Source organism: Pavona decussata, unplaced genomic scaffold (genome assembly GCF_977016875.1).
Source record: "Pavona decussata unplaced genomic scaffold, jaPavDecu1.1 SCAFFOLD_549, whole genome shotgun sequence".
NCBI classification, from domain to species: Eukaryota; Metazoa; Cnidaria; class Anthozoa; order Scleractinia; family Agariciidae; genus Pavona; species Pavona decussata.
The window spans coordinates 292475-318867 of record NW_028145839.1 but is presented as its reverse complement, the minus strand read 5'-3'; the positions used below and the strand labels follow the sequence as shown (position 1 = coordinate 318867).

The 26393-nt window shown below is 38.4% G+C and overlaps 2 protein-coding genes and 1 long non-coding RNA gene across 3 annotated transcripts in view; 2 read left to right on the top strand and 1 right to left on the bottom strand.

Annotated features, from left to right (window-relative positions):
• Positions 1 to 8618: 8618 nt before the first annotated feature.
• LOC146449939 (uncharacterized) lies at positions 8619 to 9749 on the top strand. The gene has a single exon (XM_085100967.1). It carries the CDS (start codon positions 8619 to 8621, stop codon positions 9747 to 9749), a length of 1131 nt encoding a protein of 376 aa, XP_084957093.1.
• A 1570-nt stretch (positions 9750 to 11319) lies between these two features.
• The window catches only part of LOC146449936 (uncharacterized), a 39351-nt gene continuing 24277 nt past the window's right edge, over positions 11320 to 26393 (bottom strand). Inside the window, exons 4-6 of the mRNA XM_085100978.1 lie at positions 17142 to 18333; positions 13080 to 14240; positions 11320 to 12184 (exon numbers count right to left, since the gene is read on the bottom strand). Of these exons, the coding sequence (XP_084957104.1) occupies positions 11694 to 12184; positions 13080 to 14240; positions 17142 to 18333 (2844 nt within the window). The 3' untranslated portion in view covers positions 11320 to 11693. The remainder of the gene's footprint in view (positions 12185 to 13079; positions 14241 to 17141; positions 18334 to 26393) is intronic.
• Positions 24146 to 25750, top strand: LOC146449938 (uncharacterized). Its single transcript, XR_014860458.1, has 2 exons — positions 24146 to 24889; positions 25205 to 25750. It is a non-coding gene; the product is annotated as an uncharacterized LOC146449938 (long non-coding RNA).

Here is a 26393-nt window from a genome sequence, read left to right as displayed (position 1 = left end):
AAAGGGGATACCCTCGATAGGGATAACCTCTGGTATCTCCTGTTCATGGTATCGATGTTTACATTGATCAGAGTGAATAAAGCCTTATTATTATTATTATTATTATTATTATTATTATTATTATTATTATTATTATTATTATTATTATTATTATTATTATTATTATTATTATTATCATCATCATCAACGGAGGGCACCTTACCTGTTATTCTTGATCTGCCAGTGCCAAACCGACATTTTTGACACACACCTTGCCAGCAAATTCACCAAAATCAGTTGCCCCGAGTTCATCATAAATGTAATTTGATGAGAGACCAAGCTTCAAGGTCTTCATTTTTTTTTTAATCATTAGCCGCTCCCTCCCCCCGCCTTACATGATGTTTTTGATTCACCAGTGCCGAGTCAACCTTTTGGGTGCTCAGCCCACTTTGACAAGAATTTTATGAACAACTTCATTTTCTGAGAAAACAAGCATTCAGGACAAATTCGTCTTTCAGAGTCAGCAGAATCCGACTGTAGCTGATCTTCTTTTTGGATTCCAACTTCCCTTGCTAAGATCTCATTTCCCCGAATAATCATAAGCCGCACAAAAATACCTCTGTATTAGTAGGCACCGTTCTTGAAATTGACAAGTGCTTTTAAAATCCACAAAAAAATGGAGGTTAAGTACGTATTTAACGCTTTTTGGAATTATTGTTGCTTAATAATTTCTGAAAATGCGCGGTTACCTCCAATTTTCTTTTTGAATTCCAACCTCCCTAGCTAATATCTTCTTTGCCGGCGTAGTTATAAACTGCACAAAAATACAACTGTATTAAGTGGAGGAAAAAAGTTATTGAATTAGACTGAACAGTGCTGCACTGTAGCCCGGCTGCGCACTTACGCTTGAAGGAGTACAACCACGTCTTCTGCCCTTTGGTAAATTTATTGATAACACAAGAAGACCTTACTCTGCCAGGATTAAGTTGTAAAGGCCAAGAACAGATTAAAGTCTCATCACTTTTATTTTGTCCAGGCGTGATTTGGCGGGAACTGCCAATCAGCTGTCAAAATCTCCTCAACCGTAAATTAAAGCTAACGTAATGCCTTGCGCAGTAGTTCTTAAGCGAAAGTACGCTTGCGCACAAAAACAATTTACAAATTTTTCTTCGAGTAACTCTCAGTGACCAAATTGATTTTTTTCTTCGATTCTCAATGTCATCGCCAAACTATCTGGACAAAACAAAGCGAGGAAATCAATATAAAAATTACCAGGAACATTTCCATCTTTTACAAATGAACGTTAACATTCTTGTCTAAATACAAGAGAAATCAAACATTAAATGAAATCGCATAATCACACTTTACAACGGAGACTTAAAATAGAACCCAATGCAACCTTCTTGTCCAAATCTTGGTTCCACCTTTTTGCACAAATTAACTTGCTACGTGCTTACAACCTCGTAACTTTAATTAAAAGTACAGTACGTGTTGGTACAACAGATCTGGTACATTAGGTGTTTCCGTACAGTAATTGCTAATGAATTAAAAAGTCATTAAGGGTAAAATTCAACTGGTACAAATTCAACCTGAATCAAGGCGGAATTGCACCAAAAATTACCAAAAACGAATAAGCAAGTCATTTCCAGTCAAGTTCTGGAAGCAAGATAACTGAAAGTAAAAACTAATCACAGTGAAAAGGAAACCCTTGTTGACAAAGCATAAACAACCTATTGCTACTTCTCAAAAATCAATTTGGCCGTAACTATTCAATGGTACGGTTTCCGAAAAAGTTCAAAACAAGGCTATGCTTCACACTGAGTTGGTACCAGAAGAAAACAACTTTTGATAAGCGTAACTAAAATTATGTCTACAACAAACTATTGCGTTGAAAGATATGACTAACACGGTTTCAACTATGCCACTCGTAAAACACAACTAAAGATAACCTAAACAGTTCCAGGCAGTCCGGTTAAGGAGGCAAAGTGTCTCTTGTCGGCGACTTACGCTACACAATTCATCTCAACTCTTGTAACAAAATACAATTAGAACTGAAATAACTTACACTAAAATCATTGTTATTCAAACCGCAATATTTGAGAGTAATTACCAGCAATAAAATACCGTTTAATGATTAAGGTATCCCGAATAAGGGCCAAATTCAATAAAAATCGAAAAGAGATCTACTTTTACTGCATAACAACGGACATTTGCAAGTAACTAAAACTACATCGGACAATAAAATTGTATAATTATTTATTACAAATAATGAACAAGCAGGCTAAAATCTAAAACTACGAAAAGTTCTAATGGATTAATTTACATCGTGTCTTTCATTTTACTGAAAATTTACGTCACGAACCCTTTATTAGGTTTGAGCAATTTTTATAAGTTCCGAGAGATAAAAAGCAGCAGCATAAACGGTGATTGTATTTCTTTGAAAACTATTAAACTGTGACGAGAAATGACCCCCTACACCTTTACCTAGCTCATTATCTTAACCGTTCTAAATCAAGACTCGCTAAGGGCCACCTCAATTTTTCTCAGGTGGAAATATTTTAAAAGTCATTGGATACAGCACTTAGTTATTCTAAGGGTGTCTTGAGTAAAATATCTAGTGAACATTATTTTAGCTTATTTTGCGTCAGTGTATGTAAACAAATATAGCAATTTTATATTCATTTAAAAAAGAAAGCCTTCCAATGGTTGTCATGTCAAACCTGTGTTTTCATCAGATGATATAACATGTATGTACAGTTACTGCTAGTTAAGGCACAGTTAAGAAACAATTTTAATTAAAATCATAATGAGATGGTATTTGAACGAGCCATAAATTGCCAAATGTTTGGTTTACAAATGTTAAACTACTGGCCTTTAAGCGTGATTTACTAAGTACTCTTAAACCAAGATTTTCTATGATAATTGTTTGTGAAACGAGAAAGGTTTTTTTTCCATTGGCAGCAGAAATTTTTAAGCTGCCATACAAAACAGAAATACATAACCAATCAGCACTACCAGCAAACTTGGTTTTATTATAAAAAAGCAAAACAGAGCCCGCCACCACCACAATATCTACAACGAGAGAACAGAGAAAAAGGCAATTCTAAATTTCCATACAGCAGAATTAAGACAAATTTCTGAATTAATAATTTTTTGTTACAGAGTTCGTACAGGTCATGAATATCCTGTTAAGTTATGGAATTTCAACATTCTAAAATCCAGAGCCGAAAATCCTGGAAAATAAGAAGTCAAGGAGAATTAAATCTCTTTCATTAAGATGATAAAATTATTGTCTCAATCTGTCTGCTTGTGCATTGTCTCAGACTGCTCTGGCGATGTTCTTGACAGCATATTTTAAAAGATCAAACGGGCTATTTTCTCCCATGGAAAAAAGTGCGAAAGTGTGCGAAATCGTCCCAAAGTAATGGATTGTATCTCATACGTTCTTGAAAAGTCATGGAATTTTAAGAAACAAACAGTGTGTGAACCCTCGCTGTTTATAGCCTACAGCTATGATTCCTTTTATATGCAGTGCAAAGTTAGAAAGAAGAACATTTTATCTTTGAGCATTACATCAAGGAGTCTGTTTGTAAATATCTTCACATCTAATTTCTCCTAAATAGTTCAGAATGGTTATTTTTCACAAAGTGGTTTTGAAACAGTGGATTGAAATTGAACTGTATCTGGTTAGAATATTTATAAACTGCGTTTTCTAAACGGTAAATAAATTAGGGAAGGCTTGTTTTTTTTTTGTTTTTGTTTTACCTTAAATCAGCCTGCAAGAGCACACCATTTCTTGACTGCATATTTTAAAAGATCAAACAGGCTATTTTCCCCCATGGAAAAAAGTGCGAAAGTGTGCGAAATCGCGAAATCGTCGCAAAGTAATGGATTGTATCTCATACGCTCTTGAAAAGTCATGGAATTTTAGGAAACAAACAGTATATGAACCCTCGCTGTCTATAGCTTACAGCTATGGTTCCCTTGATATGCAGTGCACAATTAGAAAAAAACAACATTAATTTTGTCTTTGGGCTTTAGATCAAGAAGTTTGTTTGTAAATATCTTCACATCTCATCTCTCCTAAATAGTTCAGGATGGTTATTTTTTCACAAAGTGGTTTTGAAACAGTGGATTGAAATTGAACTGTATCTGGTTAGAATATTTATAAACTGCGTTTTCTAAACGGTAAATAAATAAGGGAAGGCTTGTTTTTTTTGTTTGTTTTTGTTTTACCTTAAATCAGCCTGCAAGAGCACACCATTTCCGGATTTTGTTTCACCCGCCACGAAAAGTCTTTGCGAAACAAGATCAGGAAAAGGCTACTGCTCTCCGGGATATTTACTGCTCGTCCTGATTTTGGTTATCCTCTTGTTCTCCATTGTTGCTACTTGAGTTCCGCCTTCTAAGCGCTCTCAGATAGGCTGATGCTGTTGCAAACGTTCCTGTCCAAACCGCTGCAGTCGCTACACCCGCTGCACCCGCTGCACCCGCTACACCCGCTGCACCCGCTGCACCCGCTGCAGCTACTGCTGCACCAATGCCAACAGGTGCTAAAACAGGTGTCATAACAGTAGCAACACCAGCAGCAACAAGCGCATCTCGCAATCCCAAACTAGTCCCTGGCGAACTAGTCGTTGGCGAACTAGCCCTTGCTGAAGAATAAATGATAATAGCAATGACGGTCAAAACCTTAGCCTGTGCACATCATGATCCGAATAGGCCATTTCTGAGTTAATTGCTCTTAGCCTCATTTTGAAAGCGAGGCTTCGTGAATAGTCTTTATTATGAAAATTAGTATTTATTCATATGAAAACAAATTTAATTTTCACACGAACAGCTTTGCACCTAGCTTCGCTTTCGCAATGAGGCTCAAAGGAACTTAGAAATGGCCTGATCTGCTGTTTCCATCAAATTTCTTTATTTCCTTCTTACTGTCATGATGTTTTTTCCTGCTACCATAATTTAAATGATATGAGTAGTATGTCCCGAATGGATAGACCAATTTTATTCATGTATTTAAGTAGATTCAGGGGTCACCTAAAGCGGTTTTAAGCATTGAATGAGTTGACATGACATGTGGTAGATATAGGGAAGGGTTTAATGACACAATCACTTTCAAACTAGGACAAGAAGAACTCAACGGTGAATCGGTGCGCGAAAATTGGCGTGCTTTGTTTCTCAATGAGGTCTCAAGCAGTGTGCGTTGTAAACTTCATGTGCTTATTCTTCGCCTAGATTCACCGTTGAGTTCTTCTTGTGCTAGTTTGAAAGTGATTGTGTTAAAATCATATTTCTCGAAGTCCGTTCAAAGTTTTTCTTGTATCCATGATTGTGCGGCTTCAAAGAGTGCGCGTTTAAGTTTCTCAAAGGTTTGCGTACGGAGGAAGGTTGGAACCTCGCGGAGTCGGAGTGTTGCAGGCAGCATCGACACAATAAATGTGAGAGGAGGTGGCGTAGGACTTAAGTAACCAGTTCCAGTAAATGCGCACACTGTAGGACGGATTTTCCAAAGGCATGGACAGTAGAAGATATGGAAGAAGTCAACCAGTTTATGGCTGAGCGCAAACGACTGGTAAGCATTTAAAAAACATTATGTGCTATACCTCATGTAAGCTTGTTTTCAGTTATGCGTCGTCCAAAGTATTTTAGCGGACAATGCAATGAATCAATCCGATCTCGTAACACATGGGCTCAAATATCCATACGTGTAAATGATGATTGTAGTTATTGACGAGGGTTAGCTTTCGAGACTCGATTGAAAACTTAGCAAAAGTTTTTTTTTCTCCCTTACAGATTTGTGGTACCCTACACCAAGAAGGCGAAATACATTGGAACTGTGTGCTCTGCACTTATTTTTATAAAGCGTAAAACGGAATTTCATAAAGTAGAAATTTACTGTTTATTTAAAAAATTAATTAACTGCAATTGTGAAAATTACCACTGTAATAATTGTATAAAAACTTTAAAAAAGTTAACCAAGTACTATTTACTACCCGGAGGACATTAGTTTAATAACTGTTTTTTTATTTTCTTATTACCTTTTTAAATGTTCAAATTTTTCAAATTCAAACATTCATATTTAAGCTTTTACAAAATTTCCATTTCTTTTCTTTTCAATTAATGTACAAATAGTTTTCAATTTGTCTTCCACATTAAAGCTTTTACAAAGTTTTTATTTCTTATTTTCAATTAATGTGTAAATAGATTAAAAATTGCCTTTTTCATATTATTATAAACTACATTTTCCGAAGTCAAGTCAAGTTTTTTCATATATATTTATTGTAGCTATAGTTTTCAAGTTGTCTTTCACATTCAAGCTTTTTAAAAAAATTTATTTCTTATTTTCGATTAATGTATAAATAGATTTAAAATTGCCTTTTTCATATTATAATAAATTACATTTTTCAAAGTAAAGTCAAGTCACGTTTTTTCATATATATTTATTCTAGATATAGGTACAGATTTTCTAAATTCATCCTAATATTAAAGTTTAGTCTTCTCTCATAATCAGTTGTCTCCTTCACTTTCTCCTTTAAGGAATAAAAACGTTTCTTGGCACACCACGGGGTAAATGGTTCCATACACCAGTCATGTAAAAATGTGTGTTGAATAACACCCTTGATCCAAAAGTCATTGTGTATCCTCAATTTCAGAATCTTAGTAAGTTGACGCCTAAATTTCTTTTCGTCGAGAAAGTAAAATGAAGGTACTTTCAGTTCTCCAATAGTAAATTCCATTCCATTCTCTTCCCATGCATGTTGATTTGACTGTTTTCCGAGGGATGCTTTCAAGACAAACGTTGTCCCGCAGTTCATTCAATAAAGTCACAACTCTGTCTTGTAACTGTAAACGTCTCATTCGTGAAGTGAGCGCTTCCATATCCAATGCAAACAGTTGTTGCTTCATAAAGTTTACCATCGTTTTAGATTTCACGTTAAGAGTTCGCTTTTATAGGAAAACTTTAAACCAGTAAAGTCAACTTAAGGACCGGTTTGACGGGTTTGTCTAGTCTGATATATTTAGGAGATCATTTTGAATTATAATTGTGTTCAAAACTGGTTTGGTGTGGTTTTTCTAGGTTGAACTTGTTTGACCATGACGTCAGTGGCTTCTCATTGGTTCTCAACTTATCCATTGTTCTTTCCCTATATATTTGCGATACCACCCGGCTGGTTGGGCGGAACCGTACCACCAAAGCACAGTTTACTTCACTCCAAATAAACATATACTAAACTCCAAATTATACATACACTTGCATCTTATGAAACCCCTTGTACACCAAGATCGCTTGCATGTCATTAAACCCTTCCCTATATCCACTACATGTCATGTCAACTCATTTTAAAAACGCTTAAAACCAGTTTAGGTGAGCCCTGAATCTACTTAAATACATGAATAAAATTGGCCTATCTATTCGGGACATACTACTGATATGCTGTAATCTTTAAATAATAATAATAATAATAATAATAATAGTAATAATATAAACAAAAACAAAAACCAAAAAACAAACTGGAGAGCGTCTTTTTGCTGTGATGACACTTTCGAGGACATGTTCAAGCGAACCATGGCTGCAAGTAAAACCATTTTAACCCAAAGCTCACTATACTACTGAATAGTTTACAGTTCTTGTCACATGGAAAATTCAACATTTTTACAGCCACACAAAACCTACGAGTACAACCAATAAAAACTTTTGTACTATAAAGTTAGAGAAGCAGTAAAATTATACATGAATGGTACACTAAAGGAACTAACCAACCAGTATATATGAAGGTATTAGACAGTAGGTATACATGCAGTAAAAGTACCGTGACGATGATCTTTTGAGTTAGCCAAGTTCTGTAAGGTATGTGTGTTGTTCTGGCCGCAAACAGCTGCTGTGTATAGGGCGTCGCCGCGCTCCGTTGTCCTTACAACGTTCGTAAATTTTGATTCAGTACGTTGAGTTGGTTTTCAAAACAAGACAAAAAATTTAGTTGGGCTTAAACCAGGAGCCATAATCGGGGATGGAGACCGTAAGCGTGGGATCCATGTTGAAGCAAAAAAAAATCTATTTTTAGAAAAAATTGCGCTGACCGGAACTGTCGAGTGCCGTATTATTACCGGATGCGATATATTATGCATACATTAGTAGTGATCTTTTATTGACTGACATCTTGAAATCGGATAACTGAGATGACACGGTTGTTATGCAAGACCTTTTAGAAGAGACCAGTTGGAGGGAATGTAATAGCGAGTTCTTAGAGAATAAAACGTGGAATTATACGACCAGCGAGTATTGAGTGTACCTTTAATTCGGTACATTAGTGGTGCCGGAACCAGGGTACGATTACGTGGGAGAGGAGTTCAGCGGACACAAGATCGCAATCAAACAACAGAGGAGTAAATCGTGGCGTGGTGCGGTCGCTCGACTAAATAAAAAAACTTGGAAGGTCTCAGCGAAGAGGAGAAAAAATTCGAAAAGGATATCAAAAAGGAAACCGACAAGTTTGAATACTATCTTGGAGATACAGTAGAATTGATTGAGAAAGGCTATGTTAAAGAAATGGCAATCCTGTGCAAGAGTACAGATGAAAAACTGGATCAACTCAATGACCTCGCGTCTCAAATGCAAGAACTGAAATTGGAGCGTGATGTTTACATACCAAGAGCAGTACGACAATGGAAAAAGGATACCAAGGCGAAATTTTCCCCTTTCATCGACAAGAGAGAGCTTGTTGAAGATGTTGGAGAAGAGGGAGAAACAGAAAGCCCAACAGACCGAGAGTGAAAATTTGGAGTTAAAATTTGAGAAGGAAAGGCAGTTTCAGAAAGAAATGCATCAAAAACAACATCAGATGTGGGAGGAAAAACTCGACGCAGAACTCGAACTCGCACGAAAGAAATTGGAAATGGAGAACAACGCTTGCGGTACAACAGCGAAATTACCAAAGCTTAGGATCACTCATTTCAAAGGAACACCAACCGACTGGGTCAGATTCGAAAATATGTTCGTGACACAAGTTCATAGTAAACCGATAAGCGCAGAGGAAAAATTTGGTTATCTGCTGGAGATGGTAACCCCTGCTGTACGTGGAAAAATTGGAAATCTAAAACTTGGCGAAATCGGTTACAAAACGGCGTGGGAAAGGCTGCAGACAGCGTACGGCCAAAACAAGCTGGTGGTAAGTGCTCACGTGCAACAAATTGTGAATCTTCCGACTGTTAAAGGAACCCATTTCCTTAGGATTCAGGAATTTTACGAAAATCTCAGCAAGAACTACCACGCATTGGTTACGATGGGTGAAGCCGACATGCTGCGAGGGTTTGTGATCTCCACAGTAAACCAATTACCGCACGTGAAACCAGACCTCGTACGGACTGACGATGATTGGGAGAATTGGCGAATGGAGGATCTGATAAAACACCTACAAGGATGGCTGAAAAGGAACAGGATGGAAGAACAGCCTGGAACTATTCGAGAAAACCAGAAGAACGAAAGACATTGGTACACTGCAAAGGGGGATGACAAATCAACACCTGATCAAACGAAAGCCACACCCGTCTGCCTATACTGCAAACAAGGTCAGTGGGGAGACCATTGTGAAACTTACAAGACACTAGAGAGCAGAAGGAAATTTCTAGCGGATAATCGATTGTGCTACAATTGCGGAATGACGGGGCACATTGGTCACCATTGTCGAAGCCGTGGCTGTTTCAAATGCAAAGGGCAGCATCACACAAGCACTTGTGACCGAAATGACCACCCTCCAGTCACTGTGTAAACGCCGTCAGTCGAGGAGACACTCCCATCGATAATCTCCGTTAAGATCAATGGAACAACACTGTGGGCTTACCTTGACACAGAATCAGGAAGGAACTTCATTTCACTGGACGCAGTCGGAAGAAGTAAAAATTCAATAGAGATACTGCCCCACCGAACGAGACCTCGCTGATCTGGGAAGTAGAGGTGCATCCTGGGAAAAATGGAGGAGAATGGATGGTACGAAGGACCACGGTGGCTACTAACAAGAGAGGACTTATGTTAGTTTTCCTTGTGATATTTTATTTATTTATTTATTTGTTTTTTGCATGTAGAAAGCATACATTTAGCAGACATTTACAAAATAAAAATAGTTTTCTGCCCCCCCCCCCCCCCCTTCTCCCTTCTTCCCTATTTTGCTAACCTAGCCCCACTCTCGCTCGATCGTTTTTTAACCGCACAACGATTCGGATTTAATTTGGGCGCGCCCTCCGTGCTCAGAACTAAGTCATTTGACCTAGCGTTTTGTTTGGCTTCCTTAAGCAAAGTTTTCCTGAGGACATCATTAAGTCTAGTGAGGGAAGAAGTCTTACGAGTGCAGTTTCTGCCTCGTGTAATATGCTTCCTAGCTGGTTCTCTTTTTTGAGCTAAACGGGTAATTTTCAGTTACTCGGGCAGGAACTAAGGATTGCATATTGTGAGCTTTGCTTGAGGAGGTGACAGTCTTTGGCCGTAGAAAATAGGTCTTAGGGATGATTTCTAGTAGGGCAGCGTTAAATTATCGGGAATTTTTCAACCCGCTAAAGACTTAGTTTATTTTCTTGTTGAAAACTGCTGTATGTTGTTCCCCGTTCAATTTTTTTGTCAACATCCGGGACTTAAAGCTATATGGCAAAACATCAGCAAGAAATGGCGAAGATTTTCTCTTCAAAAAGCGTGAGTTTGAAAAGGTATTCGATTATTTTTCGCCGTTATAACTGTAGCGTTCTTAGGCTAGTCATCGATTAGTCGAGGAGTGCGATTTTGGGTCGGATTTCCGGTCTCGAGTGTCAAATAATTTCCAGATGTTCGTTCGGTGTGATTCGCATTGCGTCATGAATCTAGAATGAAGACGTAAAATCAATTTAAAACGCTTTCTTGCTCCGATTAAGCATATTCTGTTGCAGAAAGCTAGACTTGAGCGCTAAAAGACCGGGTTTTGGGTGAGATTAAAAATGCGTTGGCGCCGTTAATAATTTCCAAATGTCACACTTGTTAATTCGGATCACAGGTCATGTTTCATTTCACTCAGATGTCAATGTCATGTCTTATTCCAAAGAAAAGCCACTCTATTCTCTTGCATAGTATTCTTTGACCTTACTTTCTTGTGATGAACCGTGACTGAAGTCTTGTTAATGACTAGCATATTCCTTCAGTCTAGAAAGTCTCAAAATGTGTTCAATTTCTGGGGGCTATGTTTTCATAAATCCAGGTATATATATATATTTAAAACTTGTAACATTCCGAAACTAATGATGGATACGGTTGTATCCGAAACATGTCCTTCAAATTCAAAATTGTGTGTATTTTTTCTCAAATGTTTAATGTCTCTTATGCTATTGTAAGTTTAGTGATGTATTGTAAGTAAGTTAGTTGTGAAGTCACGCAAAAAATAAAATGCTAACAAAAAATTCAATCTAATCAGTCTTATCGCTTGTGCCTTCATTTTTTTCTTGATCGTAGTCGTGTAACAAAAAGCAGTTCTTGATTTGACGTCACAACTCTTGTTCGCTCCAGACCTCTCTTTCCTGACCGAGAACCAAACTTGGTCAAATTCAACAGGTCACAAGAATTCAAGCTTTTAACCAAATCAAAAATGTTTTTGCGAAGAAATGATCCAGATTATGAGACGATTTGTTTGAGTGAAAAAAAATAATAATAATAAATTTCAGGGGTTAGGATATAATTTAAAAAGTAGTTATTACTATTAAATTGATATTATAATCATGTCGTAATTATTAAACATCATTATGATCTTCAGTCTTATTATCACCAAGCTTTCATAATACCATTTTCTACTAAACTCACCACGAAGTGTTAAGAGACCAGTGTGACAAGCTCTGTATTCCGCTTCAGTGATGGTTGTCTTCAATTTCAAGTTGGTCAGGCCAAACTCGTTCAGAATATCCTCTGTTACAAGGAACTTCTGTGCCATTTCAGCCACATGGCCACAACAATAGTCCTTCCACAGCTCGTCAAGGATCTGCCGAGAGCTACATGCCACGGTGATTATTAAACTTCCCTGGCGGGCTTTAACAAACGGCGCGTTGCAGACTTCTTGGAGGTACGTAAGGAACCCATTTACCTGTTCTGGATTATACGGGTCAAGGGCTAAACGCTTGACATTAATGGACTTCAGAACTTCTTGTGCCAAGGCGCCTTTCATGTCGTTACAGTCAATCGTTAGATCAAGAGGAACTGTTGGAAAAGAGACCCAACATTAAAATTGAAGGCAAGTACTCCTCACTAAAAGTGGTATAGTTACAGACACGCATACCGTATGCAGCCACTCATACATACATAAATAAATACATAGGAGAGTAACTGAGTAGCTGAAAGCTAATGTCTTCAAGTAGCGTTAAAAAGAAATACATCTACAAAACTAAGAAAAAGGGAAATAGATAAAATGTGAAATAAAATACGAGAGATGTAAATAAGTAATAGACAAGTATTAGAATAACTAGAAGAATTAACCATGTTAATCCAAAAATTACAATCTCTCTCTTAAATTTGTTTTATTCAGTACAATTTCATATGTTGTCTGAGAAGGAATTTCACAGTTTTGTAAAAAATGTTTAATTAATTAAGTTCAACCCTGACATGTAGGTTTCAGTCCTAGGTTAAGGTCCATTGCCAACTCGCTCTCAAAAGAAAAACGACAACGAAATCACTCAGCTATTGTTTCTCAGAAAATGATGAAGCCCAGAGCTAGCAACAATTGAGAACTTCCTGTACGAACACAAAGGCACCACGTGCTACATTGTATATGTCCTCGATTACATACATGCATATCTACGGGATAAAATCCTGTTGAATGGGTGGAGACATGTTTGGGTGTGGTCAGCGGACTGAAGATTCTCTGCCACAGTCAAAACTAACCAGAGCTTTTCAGACCATTGCGTGATATCCGAAAGGGGTAATTTAATATGTTTATGTAAAAGCTAACTGGTGCAAACGTGAAGTTATGTTCAGAATTGTAATTAGAGGACTGGAAAGTAATACTTTTCATATTCAGACTTTAAAATTGACAACAGAGAACAAATGTGTGGTTAACAGAATAAATACTGATCCGAATAACAAGCCAACCACCTACCAGCGTCCACAACGTAAAGGTCTGAGTCTGTTGGAATGCTGTATGCACCAAGACGTGTATTGTAATCCAGTATCTTGTCCTTGTACTGAAGTCCGAAAATTTTTCCAGGTGGGGTCTCTTCCAACTCCTTAATTTTGCCTAGCACCATACAGATTGTTTCCCTTTGTTCAACATCCAAAACAATCTTTTTCCCAGCCGGTGTATTGACGTGTATCTGTTTGAAAACAGGAAAGGGAATCAGGTATAGGGTTGATTCGTTCTCAACCCTGTAGTAACCCAAAGTGCGACTATGTTCCATTTGCTGCCCATTGAACATGACACACTGCTGCTCGGGCTTGATCCACTCTTTCTCTTGAATTTTGTCTTTCAAAGTCTTGATAGTATCACTTGGTTTGAGCTCCAAAGTGATCCTTTTTCCAGGTGACCATCGCTTCTCCACATGAACCTTTATTTCCAGTACCCTCAAGTATAACATTGCATCTTCCTTAATGTCCCAATCGTTAAGAGTGGAACCATTCTTCAGCTCTTTGCCGCGAAAGATAAGGCATTGTTGCTCAGGAAAGATACCCTCTACATCTTTAATCTGATTTTTCACATCCTCAATAGAAGCATCTAGCAAGACTTCCAAAGTGATCACCCTTCTGCTCTGCAAATTGTTTATGAAAATTTGCATGGTGCCAATGAACAATTGACTTAATGACCAAATCAGATCCAAATGAAGAATTGACTTCCCCTGGATTTTGTAGTAACTCACGGAACGACCATCTTCGAGGTTTTTGCCATTAAGGATGAGATTTTGCGATTGTGGTGGGATTCCTTCCTTATCTTGAATTTTCATCTTCACATCATCAATAAAGTCATTAGGGTCAACCTCCAATGCAACTGTCTTTCCGGTCGGAACTTCCACAAAGATTTCTATGCATCGAGAGCGTGTTTCATTAAGGAGTAGGACTGGTCTGCTATTGACATCGTAATCACTCAAGGCAAGTTCATTCTTCAGTTCTCTCCCAGCGAGAGATAGATGTTGCTGTTCCACTGGGATACCAGATTTGGGTTTAATTTTCTGTTTTACATTCTCAATAGAATCACTGCAATTCACCGCCAGGGTAAACGCTCTCTTATCAAACATCTTAATGTCAACTTCCATTGGGTTCTTCTGAACTAAAAATTAATTGCAACAAAAAAACCAAAAATAAAATTAATGGCGGATTGTCCAAAAGAACTTGAAATAAACCAATTTTCGCTTAGATTACACCAGTAAAAGATTTTGAAACCCCATCTACTGCCAACAAAGCAGAATACAAGAGTGTTCTTGAAAAATAAATAGGCAGTTCAGTATGGGGCGTGATTCCTGTCAAAGTTCAATTTCAAATTTTGTGCTGGAATTGTGGATTTTCAGTGTCAGAATAAATTTGTTTTGTCAATTATGTTCCGTAACAGGTTTCAAATGCACTGTTTACTTCAAATTTTGTGATAAAGAATTTCATCTGCAAGGAATTCTCTTGAAGATTTCTAAAAGCGTCCAACTTCTCGCCTAGCGTTCGAGCAAGCTATCTAATTAGGTTAGCGGCGAGAGGATATAGGGGCGGAAGGGGGAGAAAGAGAGCTGGTAACGATGACTGAAGAATTTTCATTTCCACCCCGAAAACGGCGAATTAAATTTGTTTGGAAGGGTGAGATTTCGCAGCCCCTTATCTGACAATTAATTTCGACGTCGCTGTTGATATTTTCATGATCTTCTTCATTTGTTGAACAGTATAGTCTCCTTTACGAACTCTGCTTTCGCTTCCCTCTCAACTGTTCGTGCTCTCCCACTTACTGTCTTGTTTGAAATTCATGTATTTTTGGTGGTAACGGCCGCCCAAGGTTGTGTTTCGGAAATCAAAGAAATAAAAACTCGCTTCTTCTTCTTCTCGCTTTTTGAGCCGCAGATACAGAGCTTCATAAAAAAACGAAAAAAACCTGCGCGACAATGCCGAAAGGTAGTCTGAGAAATACCCAATAAATTTTAATAAAAGCGCAGAATCAATATAAAGGCTGATCCACCGTCCCAGCGCATGCCGTGGGAGAACTGCCGTGCGGTTCCCAGCTAACAGCTACCACATGTGTGCTGTGGAGCTGTCGCTTAAAGAGGTGTTTTACATCCGCCTCGGCAGTAAAGCTAAGGGTGCCTGATAAACAGCCTTCTGGTCGTTCGGTGCCCGACGGCTATACCATGCTGATGAGGCCTAACAAGGACGAAACAGCTGTCCATGGCTGCCACTGCCCGGGTGACATGGCTGTGCCCATGCGTAAGGTACTGGCCAGGCCGCATCCTCGTTCCCAGAGCCTACGTTCTTTTGGTCAGCGGTTGGATCGTAGGCCCTGGTAACAGCCGTTACCGGATGTCGTGAATTTCACGACATCCGGTAGCGCACGCTCAGTGTGATAAATTACCATTGCGCTTGCTCAGTATTATTATTGCTCAGTACTGCTCAGTATTAGGAAGTAAAGACAAATGCGCAGAAGCGTAGCATTTTTCACCTTATAGCGCATCAGGTTTTCGACAGCCAATGAAAAAAAAAAGATATTTTTGGATGGACCCAGAGCCACTCGTTTATTAATTAAAAAAAAAAAACGTTGGGGCTCTGGGGACGAGAATGGCCAGGCCGTGAGTTGGTGTCCGAGTGTGTCACTTGCTTTAATTGATTGTCGAATCAATCGATACTTACCATCTCCAGTCTTAGCTGTACGGTCGATGCATTATGGATTCTGCGCTTTTTTTCTGGGAAACACCCAATAAATTTCATAAAAGCGCAGAAACAATATATACCCAGCATCTCAAGTCTTAGCTGTACAGCTTTTATTGTAAGTTATTGGGTATTTTCCAGACTATCTTTCGGCATTGTCGCGTACCCTTCTACCACCTTTTTGGACCACCTTTGTCGAAACGGCTGTATATTTCAGTGGTTTTCGTTTTCCTCTGCATTTTTTGTTTACGGGACTTTGCCCAGGCGATAAAACCGACGTTTAAATCTCTCCTCTCCTCCTTCATCCCTCTCTTGGTCATGATGTTGCTGATGTAAAATTATTACTAACCCTCCACAAGCGCTGCAGACTCGGTCCGATTTACTACGCAATGTTGCACAGTAAACCCTACATTTGCTTTGCAAGGACACCTCTGATCAAGCCTTTTCGGTGCTCGAAAGTTGAAACTAATTTTCTGTTCCAAATATGACGGGCCTAGCTTTAGTATTGAACCTTAAAGGAACAACTACAGAGTCTACAGAAATCTTCCTCACCTAATTTTCTTTTTCGGGGCGGTTTTGGAATTGAAAGAAATTTCAACATCACCTGCACATGTTCTGAGAAAAGCCATTTGATAGGGCTGTCATCAATTATAATTTATAAATGGTATGTCATTTTTATGCCAAAGTTAATTCACTTCACCCAGGCGACGCGGAAATAAAAATTCTTTAATAATCGTTGCATGCTATCCTTCTCCCGTCGTCGTCCCAATCCTTTCACGGTTCGCTTCGCTCGCCGCTCGTGCCCCAAATACAAGTCTCGAACTTGCTTGCAAGCTCGTCTCGAACGTTTATCCGCCATGTTTTCTGGTAACCATGTCGCCTGGCTTTCTTGTCTAGTCACCAGCTCCGGCCTGAACACAGCATAATATTTGACCCAGCATAGAATTTGGTCATTTACAATGATTCGTTACAATTCAAAAAGTCCTTGTATTACTTAATTTGTTTTACCGAAAAATTTGACGCTGGCTTTAAAAACTTGTTGCAACATTATTAAAATTATTTTTGTCACAAAATTTATCAAAACAATAGGTCTTTTTACTGTGAAGATGACTTGATTAGTCGAGAACGTTTAGTTTTTAATCTTTTTTGACTTTATAGCCTTGTAAAATAGTATTTTAAAACAAAATGTATTCTAACGTAAAATCCATAATTCAAACACAAAAGATGAAAATTAATTTTTTTTCTTACAAGTAAATAAAACAAAACACCAACAAGTAACAGCTGCACACCACAGACAGAAATCAACCATAACTGAACAATAAAGAAATTTTACCTGAAGTCATGTTCATCATTCTTTGCACGAGAAACACGCACTGCTCCTCCCAGCTGTAATGATTTTTATACTCTTCGATAATTAACCGCGTCTCTTCAAGTCGTACACTTCGCCGTTTCTGGCGGACACTCTTGATTTTCCCGGCCCACTCCTTAGGATCGTCTGAATTCACAACACAGTTTGAACCATGGCGCACATTCTTTAAGGCTTCTCCAAGACCAGAGTTACCACTTACAAGCACAGGAAGACCAGCAGATAAAGCTTCAAGAGCAGGCAGCCCAAACCCCTCAGATTTTGATGGCATTATGGCAAGATCTACCTCGCAAAACAGTTCAGCCAAATTCTTTCTTCCACGCACAACTAGTTGATCACGAGAAATGCCTTCCTTGAGCAACATTTTTGTTACTTCCTCCTCTTTTCCACTTTGCACGCCAACAACCTTCAGTTTGTAGGGTCCTGGCATGTCTTTCAACATTGCAACTGCCTGGGCAGCAATGTCATAGCCCTTCAGCTGCAAGTCTTCACTGTCACCATTCTCTAACAACAGAACAGAAAATGTTTTTCTTTCTTCAGAAGCTTGATGAACACCAGCAAACTCAGAGAAGATGCCTGGGGTGAGATTAAAAACATCTTGATCTTTCCTATAGGGACGCAGATATCCTGAGAACGCCTCAGCCAGCTTGGGTCCAACTGCTACAACCTGATCAGACAATTCACAGAGTTTGACCTCTGACTTATGCTCCTCCTCACATTTGGAAATAGCCCCTTTATTGGTTGTGAACATTACAAGTTCTTCGGGGTCAGTATGGATTACCTGAATCCATTTCAGACAATCATGGTGGTGTTTTATGAATTGTACTTGTTTACCGAGCTGAACTCCATGGCCTATCACACAGTCCATAGCATGACCTTCTGGAATACGTGCCAACCAATCAACTGGGTCGACATAACCAGGAATTTCTTCTGCTTGAAGGAGACAAACATTGTAATCAGCGGCATCTTTTTTGTCCTCTTCACTGCATTTAGGGAGATAGACGCTGACTTCCACGTCAGAATGCTTAGCCAACTGAATGGAAAGCTCTCTATTGATGGTTGACACCCCTCCTTTTGTTGAACTCCATTCACTGCTTAGAAGTGTAACTTTCAATGTTCTTCCAGAGGACAAACTTGAAGCTTCTCCTTCAAGGCTTCCCTTTAATGTAGAGGTTATGTTTAGAAAGGCGAAATCCAGAAAAATTAACAAAGAAAATTGATTTACACACAAGCTGCCAGCAGTGCTTGCTTATCAACTCAATTAGTTAACGCAAATGATTAAGAAGCAAAGAACAAACTGCAAATTATTACATTATTACATTATTATAACACGAAGATCTCTGTTTTAACAGTATTTTGTCTGTTCCTAGCGAACTGATAGCGTAGAGTGTTACAAAAACACTGCTATGTGATAAAGGTGAGGAGACTTGAGTGATGGGATGAGAGAACGCCTGTGCTCATTTTTCAAAGAATGCCTTTCTCTCCACTTCAGGCCACTGGCACTGGTCCGGTAGTTGTGGGAAAATAGGCTGATTTAGCAACAGAACGGGAAAGTCAGTTGACAACAGCGCGTGCATAAAGAATGCCCATATATAGTTGAAATAGACTTGCGTCCAAACTATTCCGCGTGCTCTCGCGTCCTCAAATGACGTTCCCGTTCTGTTGCTTAATCAGCCTAATGAAAAAACGGGACGTAATTTACCGAAGTTTCAGTATTTCAAATAACAAGGATTTAGTAGGGTTTATTCTGGCATCAAAATTTTGGTTTTGGCTGGAAAAAATATTGCACATTTTTCGAAAGGCCATGATTTCAGATGGAGAGAGGAGCTACAAGTCGAGGAGAATCTCAGGAAAGAAAGAAAACATGGTGCTTCTGTGTGTAGTAGCACAATGTGTTCAGTCTACAACTGAAAAATTAGAGAACAGCTTCCCAAAAAATCTGTCGACCGAATGTCAATGAATCGTCAGCGAAAAGTTTGCTGACCGATCACAGACAGTCCATCAATAGATTACCGACAGATAAATCACGGTAAGGTAAAAGTTATTGGTCTGAAAAGTAAAGAACTTGAAAGCTTGTAAAGTAACAAAGCAGTAATACTTCTCCAACCTGATGCCTATTTAATAAACATTTACACTTTTAACCAACAATCTGGGCTATAGTGATTACATGCACATGCAGAAAAACGGAGTCCAATAGATTACCGAGTGGACAGATAAATCACGGTAAGGTAAAATCTTAAGAGCGGCTGCCTGAGAATATCGAGAACTCGCGGTCAAAACTGAAATATCGGATTTCCTCATATTTTGTCAGAGGAATCCCTTTAGAGAACTATCTACGAAAATAACATTAAAATTTTCCAAAGATTTTTCGTTTTCGAGAATTCCGGCATAATGTGAAATGCCGTGATCGCGGCGCAGCCGGCGTTACATTTTGACGAGATTTGGTGCATTTTCAAATCGCTCGGGAAGGAAGACGGCTTAGCGTATTAAAACGAGCTTTTGAAATTAAGTTAGGCATCCTTCTGAAAATACGGTCTTATGAAAATATTGCTGGAGGATTCTTATTTACATGCAGTTTTCAAAGTCCGAAGATTCCTATTTTCAGCATTTTTGTTGACACTTGAAATTGTGGAAACTTTGCGGACAAATATCGTGTCCTGGTACATCGAAATTTGAAGCAAGTATTATACTTTAGGAAAGCTCTATACATGTAGTGCAATATATAAAAAATCCAGCTTGGGTAATTTAAAATCCAAGCGTTGACGGAAGTAAACACATAGGGAATTTTAATTTTTTTTTTTTCAAAAATGGCAGTGGTCACGCAAGGACAAGTTTTAAAATAAGTTTAAAATAAATTTATTGTTTATGTTTCAGTTCTGTTGGAATAAAACTAAGTTGTTATTCGGTAACAAAATCTCATGTGTTGATGGGTTTATCCCTATAAAAAATAATTTCTTTCCTAGTAGGTGATCACCGATCGCAAACAAAAAAATGAAACGTTCAGGTGTTATGTCACGCTTTCCTCGGTACGCCAGCGTCAACAATGCGAAGGATGCGAAACGAAATCAGTAAATATTTCATATCAAAATGCATCTGAAACCCCCAACAGGCGATAATGTTTCATTAAATTCAGACTAATCGACTTGCGTGAAAAACACCTTTGGTTCAGAAAAGTTGCGCAAAAGTCGCAGTTTTTATAAATCCTAGGTTTGTCAAAGCTGCATCTCGATCATCCTCTCTGTCAATAAAATGTCGTGACAGGCACTTACATTGAGCTGGACAAGCGAAGACGAGAATTCTAAAAGCTGAAGAACAAGGTATCTGTGTTTTCAATTTGCAGGCCCTAGACTATATAACATAAACAGAACTGAGATATCAGAGCCGGTAGAGAAAATCATGCTTTCACTTTAGTGCAAGGCTGGCCATAATATTATCTTTAACGGCTACACTGCGGCTATAATATATTTGAATGAGCACTTACCGTTCCAATGCCTGCAAAATAGGCATTTAATGAACCATCCCCATTAATGCGAGCAATAGTCCACCCTTCTCAGTCCGATCCGGATAGAAGAGCACCAGAAAATAACCAAGGTTGTTTGCATATTATGGCGATCACTGTGTACATAGCTATTTTAAACTTGCTATTTATAAACAATGACGCAAAATGGTTATAAATAGCAATGTGCGTTCTTGGTTTGGAGTGGTTTGCTCGATACTAGAAACTGTATTTCTTCTTCCGCGATGTCATATTTTGCAGTTTCTATATATTTTCGGTTGCATTTATGGCTCCGTGCTCATTTTCGCCCTTGATAGACGACGAGTCCGGTTGCGGTCAAAGTTCGTACTATTACAGCAACCTGCGTTTCTTTGGGTGAATGCCAAAAAGATATCTCCAGTCATCCAGGTCCCAACGCCAGGAAGGTGTTTGCTGACGACAAAACTGACAGTGAAATGTAATAAATCCTCGCGCGCGCATGTTAGTAAAGTTATCGATCATCTGATGTTGTTGATTGAACATATGAAGTTAAGTTTACTGACTTTACATTGATGGAATACAAACAGCGGTGATATTTCTGATCAACCTACGATGACCCAAGAACAACAGTCTTTACATTGATGGAATTTGATATTCTGAAAGGATGAGACGAATAACAATCAGACCATCTGCCCGCGCCGTCGAGATGTCTATGATCTTCGTTGGCGGTAGCCTCCCACGCAGTCGTTTTTAGGGGACTCGTATTAACTCCTCCCCGAGTCCCCTCAAAACGACTGCGTGGGAGGCTACCGCCAACGAAGACCGTACACATCTAGTTAAGACGTCTAGCTTAGTCGGAAGGGGCCGAGAGGGAGAAATCTGTGTGACTAGCATTCCGCAAGCGTTGCTCGTCCTCGCGCTCGCGAAACTCATATATACCTGAATAAGCCCTAAAATCATCATCATCATTATCATCATCATCATCATCATCATCATCATCATCATCACCATCACCATTATCGTCATCATCATCATCATCATCATCATCATCATCATCATCATCATCATCATTGGTGAATCGAATAAAGGCCTTAGAGGTACGGCATATTCCTTTGCTTTTTTTGTGAGTATGAGAAACCTGCAGTTACTATTAAATGACATCTGTAGTGCGGAAATACTTCGGATTATTGTTGAATACCTTTTTCGTGCAAGTGTATGTGTGTACTGAAGGAGATTCAAAATTCGTTCAAATTAAAGTAGCCACAGCGATAGAATGATTGCTGAGACCATAGCGGTTTTTGAATATTATTTTCTCCCTTTTTTTTAAGTTTTATCAGTCACCTTTCCTTCTAAGACCAGAGTATTGTCTCCCTATACCACATGGTACCCTCCTCTTAGATAAAACAATAGTTTCCCCGCTTCCTCTTCTCCCCGCATTAACTTCATTCATTGTCCTCTTTTTTAAATGTCATATTCACTCAAGATTGTTTGAGGGCCGGTTGGAAAAAGCAAGCGCCTGGGATCTAGAGATTATTTTCAGCAAACTTATATATCTATTAACAAGTTGAATGCGTTGTAACCAGCTTTAAATCAATGTTATTTTCTTTACTATGGAAGAAAATACTCAAAAAGACTCAGAAAATGCTGTTTAATTAGCTACGATAAAGGTCGTTTATTGACAGGCAGACAGACAAACAGACTACACGGGTTAATTGAACTCCTCAGTGCGAAAAAGATGAAAATACCGCAACGTTTGTTTGATGGAAGTTTCGTCTTCAGTGAGCAATACCACGTGTAAGTGATCTACCTTCTACTCGAAAATATGCCAAAGCACCGGGCAAAATGGAATTTTATCTCATATCAGCGGTATCGAAGCGGCAGGCAAATGCAACTCGGATACTACACTGTAGTTATAAAAACGTAAACATGTCATTAACCCTAGCTATCGACTGTGAGGTAGAAAATGTCGCTGTTTCGTACAGATTCATTTAAGAACTGAGGAGATTCTGAAAAACGTACTATTTGCGTGAAGTACAATAATGAAATTTGTCGATCATTCTGACGTTGCGTTATGTGCCACGGCAATCGGCCTTTTCGAATTTTGCTGTAGCATTAGTTATCACTCACTCTAACTGTGAATAATTTTTTGTATAGGAATATTCAGCAACGAAAAACTCTTTAGAGTATTACATTTTGTATTGTAGCGATAACTTTGTCATTCTCTCGGGAAAATATATTATACAAACTATAAAATGTATTTCAAATGTTTTAAGTGTATATGACACAAAATCTTTTATTAGCTTATTAGGAAGAGCCTTCAAAATGATGAAGAATGGCATTTATTTTATTGCGATAGCATTCTTGGTTGCCGAGTTATTCAAGATTTAGGCTTATGCAAATTAGACAACTTGTGACGTCACAAGACTGACACAAAATGAAGGGAAATCACAATAAATGGAATATCTGTTAAGCCTTTTTCTGTATAGAACTGAAACTTTGTAGAGTTTTTATACTCATCACAAAGTTTCATGATATGATCCACTATGACATTTCCATGGCAACACAATGGGATCCAGGCCCTCACCATCCAAAGGATAAAATCAGAGTTTCCCTTCCCAAGAAGCGCTTTTTGCTCTTGATGTTTATTCAGTGGGTGTGAGGGAATACGGACATTACGCAGCACAAGTATAAGAAATTCTGTTTGACTGTGGAGCAATAAATAAGGCATTTGTCATTTTGGGAAGGTAGAGGTCTGGTAACGAGTACGTTGCTATGGTGACATCAAAGCCACTATCACAATGTGTAGTTCTGTCAGCACGTTAACCCTGCAAAATTTCAACCCTGTAGATGTAGTATTTGCGTAGATATTCCAAATTTTGTGATTTCCCTTCATTTTGTGTCAGTCTGGTGACGTCACAAGTTGTCTAATTTGCATAAACTTAAATCTTGAATAACTCGGCAACCAAGAATGCTATCGCAATAAAATAAATGCCATTCTTCATCATTTTGAAAGCTCTTCCTAATACGCTAATAAAATATTTTGTGTCATATACACTTTAACTAGTACTTGCGTGACTGACCACTGACTGACCATTTTGTTAACACTTGACTAATATATATATTTAGCCAAGCCTAAAAGCGGAGCTCCAATTTTTTTTTTGATAGCATTTATAGAAATCTGCTTATCGTATGGACGTAGTTCCTCATCCTTTCTAAAGTTATATATATTTTTAATGCATATGCAGCAAACTCCCCATCAACAATGTAATACCAGGAGCCCATGATCATCGGCTCTTGGTAATATAGAGAGCACAATTATTTAAGGCTGATTTTTTGTAACAGAGGGCATTTTTTCTTAATTTTCCTTTTACCGAGCAAGGGTTGGTGATTGGTTGATCTTTGCGCTTGTACCCCAATCTCGTCCACAGAGCCCACGCGCGTTTTTGAGTGGGAATGAAATTCCTAGGAAAATCCATAATCCTTAAACAACAAGGATTGGAACCAGGTTTGTGGGCTCGCGAGAATTGGCACCCCCACCAAACCATGTTTTCGCGAAAAGCGCTGGGCTCTCGAAAACTGGTTTGCAGTCCTTGTTATCTATAGTCTCCTTCGCAGTCGTCACGCAACGCTCCTCCCCACGGAGCGTAGCGTGACGACACTAATAACGGCTGCGAAGGAGACTATGTTATCTAAGGTCCTCCGATTCCTGATCCTGGACTCCTAGTACCCAGATTCTTCATTTAAAAAATGGCGGCAATCATGTTCTCAGAGCCCGCATTACCCTTATCCAGCGGAACGGGCGCTGGATAAGGTAGGTACTTCATATATGGTAATTATTTGAGGACATAATAATTACCATATATGAAGTACCTACCCTGGATAAGGGTAACGCGGGCTATGAGTACATGCGAAGAGGCGATTTACTGTAGTAGTCTTTGCTAGTCTTTGCTTCTAGAGATTTGGATAAAACAGGATAAAAGTAGCAGTGTTCAGACATCTTCCTGTATTAGGATGGTGGATAAAAAAAAGGATTAATTTCTGCATAAGTTTTCAGGTTTGGAAGCATCGAATTTTTCCTACGCCTCATCTTATTTTCCTGCACGACTGTGTGGAAATGTTCCGTTTTGACAGCAGATTTGAAGGAAAACTTTTAGTGTGATAAGCTTAAATGTCAAAAGTAGAAGAGGTTTTGCTGTGTCGGTGGAAGGCGAAAGGTCCGACAGCTCCGTCAATCAAGGAGGTAAGATAACTTCAAATCTTTATGTATGCATACACACCTTTAAACTGTTTGTAGTGTTGTTTTTTTTCTGACGAGGGAGCAATTTTCTAAAAGAAATCTTTAATCAAGATAATATTAAAATTGCAAGCTAATACGGACAATAGTAGGCCAGTGTTGTTATATGAATTCATGTGGTCTTGTAATACTAGGAGATCGTTCCAAACTGGTACACCGTAGAGCAATTGAAAAACGAGTCATTATAAGTTATAGGGATTTGCAAAATATTTAAAATTTCATCTTTTTCTAGTCAAATTGAATGATTTTTTTTATGTTTAGGTTCTGTGTGAGGGCGATGCGTATTGGAGATGTTTGAATACAGGAGAAATATTTCAAGTCAAATTAGCTTTGTGCCATTTTTATATTTTCTTATTGCACGGTTGTAGCTCATTAATTCAATAAATATTAGAATGAAAAGCTCATTTTTAAAAATTTCTGTTATTCCCAGGTTGATAGCTATTCTTGTGTGCTTATTTTGGTTTTTGTATAAACTCAAACTAAATGGTCAGTTCCATGCAACTGATATTAATTTACAAGAGAGTCAAGATGTCTTTCTTGCTCTTAACTTAATCTAAGAATGCTGTATAATTTTTCCCATTTGTTTCGGTAGGGATAGGAAAACAGGAACCTTTCATAACTTCCTGTCAATCACATTAGTTCCATTGTTTTGAGAGTGCAAAGTGATACCGTTTTGTTCAGAGAAACCACAGCAGTAATTGGCTGCCTGTTATTCTTGATATTGTAAAGTCAAAACAACAATCACTTGTGAATTCCTTTTGCTACTTTGTATATATGGAAACTAGTAATAATCAAAAGTGGATCAGAGAGTGCGTTTGATAACCTTGATCCTAGCGTAGGTTCTCTCCTTTGCCAATTTGGTGATGATGTCATCTGCCCCTGCAAAATCTACAGGGGTTGCCAGATATACACATGTATGTCCCAATATCCTTTCATTCATGGCAATCAACTTTGGTTCTCCCACACAATCTCAACTCCAATCTGTGTAAGGAGTGTGTTCTTTCTATGTTGAATGCAATAAATGTCATAAGTCTAATTATTCAAGGGAAAATTTTTTTTTTCAGTCCCTAGTCATTTGTACCTGGTTTTAAATTAAGTTAGTAAATTGTTTGACATAGAATCAAATAACAATTGTGTATAAATCCTCTACTGTCGCTGTCAAAATCTTTACCAAAAAAAAAAATCCATCAGGCAGTTATGGGAGCCGGTTATCCCTGGTGAAAATCTTTTGAGGATCTTTAAAGATCCTCAAAGATCTTCATGAAGATCTTCGAGGATCCTTATGAAGATCTTTAAGGATCCTTAAACAATCTTGCAAAGATCTTTAAGGATCCTCAAAAATCCTTGCCAAGATCCTTAAGGATCCTCAACTTTCTTGCCAAGATCCTTGAAGATCTTGGCCAAGATCTTTGAGGATCCTCAAAGATCCTTAAGGATCCTTGCAGATCTT